This window comes from Oncorhynchus kisutch, linkage group LG1 (assembly GCF_002021735.2).
Source record: "Oncorhynchus kisutch isolate 150728-3 linkage group LG1, Okis_V2, whole genome shotgun sequence".
NCBI lineage: Eukaryota > Metazoa > Chordata > Actinopteri > Salmoniformes > Salmonidae > Oncorhynchus > Oncorhynchus kisutch.
Window position 1 is genome coordinate 54,617,828 of NC_034174.2, and position 9,866 is coordinate 54,627,693.

General features: G+C 44.9%; 1 protein-coding gene across 3 annotated transcripts in view; it reads right to left on the bottom strand.

Moving 5' to 3' along the window:
- Nucleotides 1-9,866, bottom strand: part of LOC109891153 (solute carrier family 12 member 5) — a 314,019-nt gene that overhangs the window by 176,065 nt on the left and 128,088 nt on the right. Inside the window, exon 1 of one of the 3 annotated variants that reach the window (XM_031827150.1) lies at nt 841-1,447. The exons of the other annotated variants lie outside the window; for them this stretch is intronic. Within the exon in view, the coding sequence (XP_031683010.1) occupies nt 841-895 (55 nt within the window). The 5' untranslated portion in view covers nt 896-1,447. Of the gene's footprint in view, nt 1-840; nt 1,448-9,866 lie in introns of those variants that run through there. 3 annotated transcript variants of the gene reach the window in all.

The window sequence follows — 9,866 nt, forward strand, 5'->3', positions numbered from 1 at the left end:
ACTCCAGCGCATCTGTTGGAGCCCAGGCAGAAATAAGGGAGATTTGTTCACAGAAAACAAAAAAAGTACATGCGAGAGCAAAGTGCAAGCTAAAAACCCAACCCTGCTCAATCCAAGCATGTGAAAACAGACGATTAATAAAACAAGTAATCCTACACAAGGACAAAACAGGTAATTTAGGTATTCATTGAAAGCCCACTTTTCCCAGCACCTACTGTATGCTGTGGGATGTGACTGATGTGAGGGACAGGAGGAGGATTGGAGACGGGACTCGTTTTGACAGCTAGGGCAGGCAGATTGGCAGTGAGCGACAAGTTGGCATCTATGTTAGCGAGCGGCGGTGTGCGTGTGCCCACGCTTGCCCGGGCACTGGGCGTCATATGTAGTTTGAGTGTTTAAGGTGCCGTGGTGGTGGACAAGGTGGTTGGGAGGTTTGGGGACCACTGCACCAGAGCAGTGTGTGTATCTCTCTGTGTGTGTATTTCTGTGTGTATGTCTGTGTGCTGTAATCACCCATCCGTTGTATATGGGGAGAAACCCATTACTATTCCTGTCACAGCAGCCTTGCAGTAAGAGGAAAAGCATCACCCCAAGCAGGCAGGCAAGTAGGCAGACAAATGCATGACGCAGCGACACACTCACACTCAAATGTATTTTTGTTCGCTACCTTCTGGATGTGTCTGTATGCACCGCACAAATGTGTATGCGTACGTGAGCATGTGCTTATGTATGTGTGTCCTGTGTGTGTGTTTGATTAGCCTATGTGTGTGTTTTTGAGTTTGTGTGTATGTGTGTGTGCATGTGCTTGTGTGTGTGTTTGAGACAGATTCAATCACTCACCCTGGCTGTTGGGTCCCCCGTCCCCTTCCTCTGTGTCGGTCAGGTTGTTAAGCATCCTTGCTCCTCTTTAACAGCTCTACTGGAGAGATACTACAATGGTATCAGCCCCTCTCCTGTCTTCTACTCCCAAAACAATGCAGAACAAACAAAGTAGAAAAATAAGCCAGAGATGCTCTCCTCTGGTCCTGCCTCCCCTATGTGATGCTCAGCAGAGGAGAGAAGAGAGTTGGGCGAACAAGAACGAGTCCTTGTTTTCTCTCTCTCCCCCTTTGCAGATCCTCCTCTTGTCGTCTCCTCACTGGCTTGTAAGTGTGACTCTATTGCTCTCTCTCTCCAGGAGGAGGAGGGAAAAAGAGAGGGAGGCTGCAATAGTTTAGTGGATGATGGAACGCCTAGAAGCAGCACAGTCACTATCTCTCCCTCCCACTCACTCACTCACTCACTCACTCACTCACTCACTCACTCACTCACTCACACAGACAAGCACACACACACTCTCTCTTTCTTTCTGCACAACCAACGTCACCTCAACATAATCAGTGTAATTCTGCTTGCCAAATTGATCACGCATTCAAAGGGTATTATTGCATATCCCTTCCTCTCTCTTCCTCTTTCTTTGCCTCCCTGTCTCCCTCGCTCTCCCTCTCTTCACAGTTGTCATATGGGAAGGTGATTGGAGAGGGACGACTCGGCAGTGTTTGAAGAGCGAGCGCTAACCTTCCTCAGCTCTCTGCCGCTCCACTTTGGTGTTCCTGTCCAACCCAGACGCAAAATGCATCAAAGTTTCTTCATGTCGCCTTTGTAATAAACTTTTGCTCGCAGGCGCTGGTCGCTTTAATGCCAAATGCAAATAACACATTGCGTTTCCATCACAAGTTAGGGCTTTTTGAACAAGCACAATCAATATGATCTGCGTTCAAGCAAATGAAGACGCAGTCACAGCAAATGAAGACACACGCTCGTGCTGGCCCACACACATGGAAGCATGAACACACACACATGGAAGCATGAACACACACACATGGAAGCATGAACACACACACATGGAAGCATGAACACACACACATGGAAGCATGAACACACACACATGGAAGCATGAACACACACACATGGAAGCATGAACACACACACATGGAAGCATGAACACACACATGGAAGCATGAACACACACACACGGCCAACTGAGGGTCTCCATGGATATTATCTTAATCCTCTCTCTTTGATCCTGTTTTAAGGGTAATACAGAGAGCTTTCTACCCACCCAGGGGGACTCTAAACCATACACTCCATATTCATGGGTCAATCAGTGGCGTGTAATCAGGGATGCCAAGCGAAGCCAGGCTTCGACCAAAGATTGCACTAATAAAACAATATAAATTATAAAAACATTTCAATATTCAGGTTCATCTCTCTGTGTTTTCATAATTTTCCGTAAATTCGCAAGTGGCTGAATCTCACCTGAGAAATCATCCGCACGAGGGGAACAGCGCCCCTCTATCTCTGTATGTGTAGCCCATGTATCTGATGCTGTTTGGACCAAAAGAGTATAACATGTTGCTGCCATAGCATTTGATTGATTGATGCTAGCAAGCATTTCCCCTCCATTAATAAAATAATTATAAAATAATTAGGCAATCAGAATTGAGCTGAGCTCAACTGTAGGTTGTCCAGGTGCAGCAAAACACCCTCCAAGGGAAGTCAGTTTGGATTTGGCTTCAGACCAATCAAATCACTTCCTAAGCAAAACGTAATTTTCTGAAAAACGGGTCTGTTTCTGGTCTGCTTGTGTTGATGTCTTGCCGTAGCTTGCTTGTTAAATCGTCCCCTTCCTAAACCATGGACGGTAATTGGGATTTAGACTTGTGGTTTTGACCTCTGTACAGGCCAAGTATTATGATGGTGATTCCGATCTAACCATAAATGTATGTGATGTGCCACTCGTCTGAGACGATTGAAGTTCAATATGAAGCCAAGATGTAGCCTAGTAGGCTCATGTTAACTAGCTAGCTAACTTTGCTGGTTCATTTTAGCCCATGTGAGGAAGTTAGGCTAGCAAGCATTTTAGCTAGGTAGCCTATGAAAACAAAAACTAAAAGTGTACTGTATGACAGAGCCATAGACCGTTTTGCCAACATGAATGAAAGAGAGGAGGATGGCATTGGCGTTCAACTAGTCTAGAAGTAAGGTGAGTGAACTTTTTTTTATTTTACTTGAGCACGCAAGCACACACACACACACACACACACACACAAATCAGCACCATGGACAGCCATATGAAATTTAGCAACATTGATTGGACTGAATTGTTTTTGGTATCTTTAAGTTTGTTTTAAGGGTATTAAACTAAGCATGTACAGCCTTGTTGATTTGATGATGGGTTAAATGTTTAATGTCACGCCCTGATCTGTTTCACCTGTCCATGTGATTGTCTTCACCCCCTCTAGGTGTCGATTATATTCCCTGGTGTATTTGTCCCTGTGTTTCCTGTCTTTCTGTGCCAGTTCGTCTTGTATGTTTCCAAGTCAACCAGCGTTTTTCCCGTTCTGCTTTTTGCATTCTCCTTTTTCTAGTCCTCCCAGTTTTGACCCTTGCCTGTTTCTGGACTTTGTACCCGCCTGCCTGACCATTCTGCCTGCCTTGACCACGTGCCTGTCTGCCACTCTGTACCTCCTGGACTCTGATCTGGTTTTGACCTTTTTGCCTGTCCACGACCATTCTCTTGCTTCCCCTTTTGGATATAAACATTGTAAGACTCCAACCATCTGCCTCCCGTGTCTGCATTTGGGTCTCGCCTTGTGCCTTAATAGTTTAAGTTGAAATGGTGCTGGAATAGTGAAGGCAGTGCTCCTGTTGTCTTTGTCCTGACTTGCGGCAACGACATGGTTCTAAATCAGTAGTTGTTTAGTAAACTGTTGAAAACATTAACTCGCTTGACTATGCTGCAGGTCATATACTGTAACTGTTTGTTACGCACAATATTTGCTTTGTGGACTTCACCGAACAGATGTCGCTCTCCGGTTTTGTGATGAAAAAAAAACCTATGTGTAGTTGAATTTATTCCGCCACTGTGCGACCGTTGTTTTTTTGTTGTCTCAGCCTTATTGTATATCATGGTGGCATATGATCGAATGGGTTATAGCGCAAACAATGCACATATCACAACATAGGTTGTAATATGGCTTTTTTATTGGCGTGGCATCCCCAGTGATTTTACAGTGATTTTACCCGCACACCGCTACTGGTGTCAATGTTGAAGTATCATGATCAACTCAAACAGCATTAGTCATTTCATCCGGCGCCGACAGAGATGGCCGCCTCGCTTCGCGTTCCTAGGAAACTATGCAGTTTTAGTTTTTTTATGTGTTATTTCTTACATTGGTACCCCAGGTCATCTTAGGTTTCATTACATACAGTCGAGAAGAACTACTGAACATAAGAGCAGCGTCAACTCACCATCAGTACGACCAAGAATATGACTTTCGCGAAGCGGACCCTGTGTTCTGCCTTTCACCCAGGACAACGGAATGGATCCCAGCCGGCGACCCCAAAAAACGACTTCGAAAAAGGGGAAAATTAAGCGGTCTTCTGGTCAGACTCCGGAGACGGGCACATCGTGCACCACTCCCTAGCATTCTCCTCGCCAATGTCCAGTCTCTTGACAACAAGGTTGATGAAATCCGAGCAAGGGTAGCATTCCAGAGGGACATCAGAGACTGTAACGTTCTTTGGTTCACGGAAACATGGCTCACTGGAGAGACGCTATCGGAGACGGTGCAGCCAGCTGGTTTCTCCACGCATCGTGCCGACAGAAACAAACATCTTTCTGGTATGAATAGGGGCGGGGGCATATGCTTTATGGTTAACGGGACATGGTGTGGCCAAAACAACATACAGGAACTCAAGTCCTTCTGTTCACCTGATTTAGAATTCCTCACAATCAAATGTAGACCGCATTATCTACCAAGGGAATTCTCTTCGATTATAATCACAGCCGTATATATTCCCCCCCAAGCAGACACATCGATGGCTCTGAACAAACTTTATTTGACTCTTTGCAAACTGGAATCCATATATCCAGAGGCTGCATTCATTGTAGCTGGGGATTTTAACAAGGCTAATCTGAAAACTCCCTAAATTTTATCAGCATATCGATTGCGCAACCAGGGCGGGAAAAACCTTGGATCCTTGCTATTCCAACTTCCGCGACGCATATAAGGCCCTGCACCGCCCTCCTTTCGGAAAAGCTGACCACGACTCCATTTTGTTGATCCCTGCCTACAGACAGAAACTAAAACAAGAAGCTCCCGCGCTGAGGTCTGTTCAACGCTGGTCCGACCAATCTGTACTCCCTGTTCACCCACGACTGCGTGGCCACTCACGCCTCCAACTCAATCATCAAGTTTGCGGACGACACAACAGTGGTAGGCTTGATTACCAACAACGACGAGACGGCCTACAGGGAGGAGGTGAGGGCCCTCGGAGTGTGGTGTCAGGAAAATAACCTCACACTCAACGTCAACAAAACTAAGGAGATGATTGTGGACTTCAGGAAACAGCAGAGGGAACACCCCCCTATCCACATCGATGGAACAGTAGTGGAGAGGGTAGTAAGTTTTAAGTAAGTCTCGGCGTACACATCACAGACAAACTGAATTGGTCCGCCCACACAGACAGCATCGTGAAGAAGGTGCAGCAGCGCCTCTTCAACCTCAGGAGGCTGAAGAAATTAGGCTTGTCACCAAAAGCACTCACAAACCTCTACAGATGCACAATCGAGAGCATCCTGTCGGGCTGTATCACCGCCTGGTACGGCAACTGCTCCGCCCACAACCGTAAGTCTCTCCAGAGGTCTGCACAACGCATCACCGGGGGCAAACTACCTGCCCTCCAGGACACCTACACCACCCGATGTCACAGGAAGGCCATAAAGATCATCAAGGACAGCAACCACCCGAGCCACTGCCTGTTCACCCCGCTATCATCCAGAAGGCCAGGTCAGTACAGGTGCATCAAAGCAGGGACCGAGAGACCATCAGACTGTTAAACAGCCACCACTAACATTGAGTGGCTGCTGCCAACACACTGACTCAACTCCAGCCACTTTAATAATGGGAATTGATGGGAATTGATGTAAAATATATCACTAGCCACTTTAAACAATGCTACCTAATATAATGTTTACATACCCTACATTATTCATCTCATATGTATACGTATATACTGTACTCTATATCATCTACTGCATCCTTATGTAATACATGTATCACTAGCCACTTTAACTATGTCACTTTGCTTACATACTCATCTCATATGGGTTGTGCCATGGCGGAGATCTTTGTGGGCTATACTCGGCCCTGTCTCAGGATGGTAAGTTGGTGGTTGAAGATATCCCTCTAGTGGTGTGGGGGCTGTGCTTTGGCAAAGTGGGTGGGGTTATATCCTTCCTGTTTGGCCCTGTCCGGGGGTGTCCTCGGATGGGTCCACAGTGTCTCCTGACCCCTCCTGTCTCAGCCTCCAGTATTTATGCTGCAGTAGTTTATGTGTCAGGGGGCTAGGGTCAGTTTGTTATATCTGGAGTACTTCTCCTGTCCTATTCGGTGTCCTATGTGAATCTAAGTGTGCGTTCTCTAATTCTCTCCTTCTCTCTCTCGGAGGACCTGAGCCCTAGGACCATGCCCCAGGATTACCTGACATGATGACTCCTTGCTGTCCCCAGTCCACCTGGCCGTGCTGCTGCTCCAGTTTCAACTGTTCTGCCTTCTTATTATTCGAACATGCTGATCATTTATGAACATTTGAACATCTTGGCCATGTTCTGTTTTAATCTCCACCCGGCACAGCCAGAAGAGGACTGGCCACCCCACATATGCTCTCTCTAATTCTCTCTTTTTTTCTCTCTCTCTCTGAGGACCTGAGCCCTAGGACCATGCCCCAGGACTACCTGACATGATGACTCCTTGCTGTCCCCAGTCCATCTGACTGTGCTGCTGCTCCAGTTTCAACTGTCCTGCCTTATTATTATACGACCATGCTGGTCATTTATGAACATTTGAACATCTTGGCCATGTTCTGTTATAATCTCCACCCGGCACAGCCAGAAGAGGACTGGCCACCCCACATAGCCTGGTTCCTCTCTAGGTTTCTTCCTAGGTTTTGGCCTTTCTAGGGAGTTTTTCCTAGCCACCGTGCTTCTACACCTGCATTGCTTGCTGTTTGGGGTTTTAGGCTGGGTTTCTGTACAGCACTTTGAGATATCAGCTGATGTACGAAGGGCTATATGAATAAATTTGATTTGATATGTATATACTGCACTCAATACCATCTACTGTATCTTGCCTATGCCGCTCTGTACCATCACTCATTCATATATCTTTATCTACATATTCTTTATCCCCTTACACTTGTGTCTATAAGGTAGTAGTTTTGGAATTGTTAGCTAGATTACTTGTTGGTTATTACTGCATTGTCGGAACTAGAAGCACAAGCATTTCGCTACACTCGCACTAACATCTGCTAACCATGTGACAAATACATTTTGATTTGATTAGATTTTGATTTGATTTGCATGGTGAGCGGGGAAAGACTGTCGTGTGTGTAGTTGTTGAGACAGAAATAACATCTTGTCCTTTCATGAGGTGTTGGCTCATACAAAAATTAGAAAAGCATTTGATTTTCAAAACCATATTCATCCCCGGTGTGTGTGTGTGTGTGTGTGCCACAGGTTGGGATACCACTCCACAGATAAGTTAGCACTTAACTGTAATGCGTCTGGGTAGCACAGATGAACACAACATATTTCTATATAAACTCCTCATTCGGATACACAAGGGAGATAATGATCACAAAGCAAAGAGGGTTCATTATTTAAAATGCCTCTCCAGGCAAATCATACCATCAGCATGGTATGCATTTCATCTGCAACATGTTTGATTATGTAATGTGTATGTTTTTTAAATTGTTTTTATGGATCCCATGAACTCCCTCAAGAACAGTGTGAATTTTATTGAGTGGATGTACCTCGGTAAAAAAAATGAAATGAAACAGCATTTATCAAGCATTTATGAAACCCTTATTGCTTGTGTTACTGTGTTATACGAGTGTAATAAGATATGAATAAACAAGTAGCAGGGCTCCCGAGTGGCGCCGCAGTCTAAGACACTGCATCTCGGTGCTAGAGGCGTCACTACAGACCCTGGTTCGATCCTGGGCTGTAATCACAACTGGCCGTGACACCTATGGGGCTGCAATACTGAACAACTAGCCAACAAAACAAAACTCGCTTGACTATCCATGGAGGTTAACCAATGTTATACTCCATAACAACCTACAGCTACAATTGATCCCACTCCCTAGGCCCTGACCCTTCGATGTTTGCAGATCTAAGGGGTCTGGATAGGTATAATTAGTGTAGTGGTGGAGTTTCCTCCTATTGCTGACTTGGTCCCTTGGTTTACAGCTCAAGGTATAATTCTTGAATCGCTGTCACAATCTCTAATATGGTGTCTTAGGGACACTTTGTGACATATTGGAATTTTACTGTTTTCAATAGGAATCATGTATACAATGTTTGGCACATAATTGTCTGCCCAACTAATCAATAGCGTCCTCTATCTTTTGATGGCTATGTAACTGTGATACGCACAATTCAATTCTCTATACTTCAAATATAGAAAGGAAAGGACCTGATCGTGGACTATAGGAAAAGGAGGGCCGAATAAGCCCCCATTATCATCGACGGAGGTGTAGTGTAGCGGGTCGAGAGTTTCAAGTTCCTTTGTGTCCACATCACCAACAAACTCTCAAAAAGTCCTACAGCTGCACCATCGAGACCGGTTGCATCACCGCCTGGTATGGCAACTGCTCGGCATCTGACTGTAAGGAGCTACAGAGGGTAGTGCGTACGGCCCAGTACATCACTGGGGCCAAGCTTCCTGCAATCCAGGTCCTATATACTAGGCAGTGTCAGAGGAAGGCCCATAAAATTGTCTAAGACTCCAGTCACCCAAGTCATAGACTGTTCTCTCTGCTACCGCACGGCAAGTGGTGCTGGAGCACCAAGTCTAGGTCCACCCGGACTATTTACATTGACCAACCCTCCTTCGTTTTTACACTGCTGCTACTCACTGTTTATTATCTATGCATAGTCACTTTACCCCTGTCACTTTACCCCTACCTACATGTACAAATGATCTTGACTAACCTGTACCTCCGCACATTGACTTGGTACCGGTACCCCCCTGTATATAGCCTCGTTATTGTTATGTAATTTTCTTGTGATACTTTTTATTGTATTTTTTAATTGAGTTTATCTATTTGATTTATTTTTACTCTATTTATTGAACTGCATTGTTGGTTAAGGGCTTATAAGTAAGCTTTTCTACTACACCTGTTGTATTCGGCGCATGTGACAAATACAATTTCATTTGATTTGAATGAATTGCTGAACTTTCAATGAACGAATTTGCTACAATGCGTATCTATAACAATAAGAAACCAGTCAGAACACATACAAAACAGCTATTAACCAGACAAATTGTTAATTTCATCCACCACCAACTTCTGGTGAACCCACCTGTTAGCCATTTAACATATAGCACATCAGTTAATGCTTCATAATATAAAGAGAGAGAGGAGTCACGCAACCAAATCAACTGTGGAAAATGAAATGATTGTGGTGGTATGTGAACCATTTCTTTGATGACATTCCGCTTTTCAAAGCAAATCCCACTGGATCAAATCATTGGCTCTCTCTGGTAAAAACCAATGGATGTTATCATCTTTCTTACCCAACCTCCCCAAACCAATTAATTCTCAATGGCCTTCAGCACTATAGGTACTCCATTAGATAGCATTCGTCTTGTCCACTTGTCCTCATGGCTTATGACAACCCCAGCCAACCACAGTCCTGTTCAAAAACAGAACCTTCTTCCATCATTAAGCCAACCCCTAAAACAAGAGACAGTACCAAAGCTCTGTTTTTGGTCCAGATGAACTGTTGTGGGGAAGTAATGTGCAACTTAAGCCCC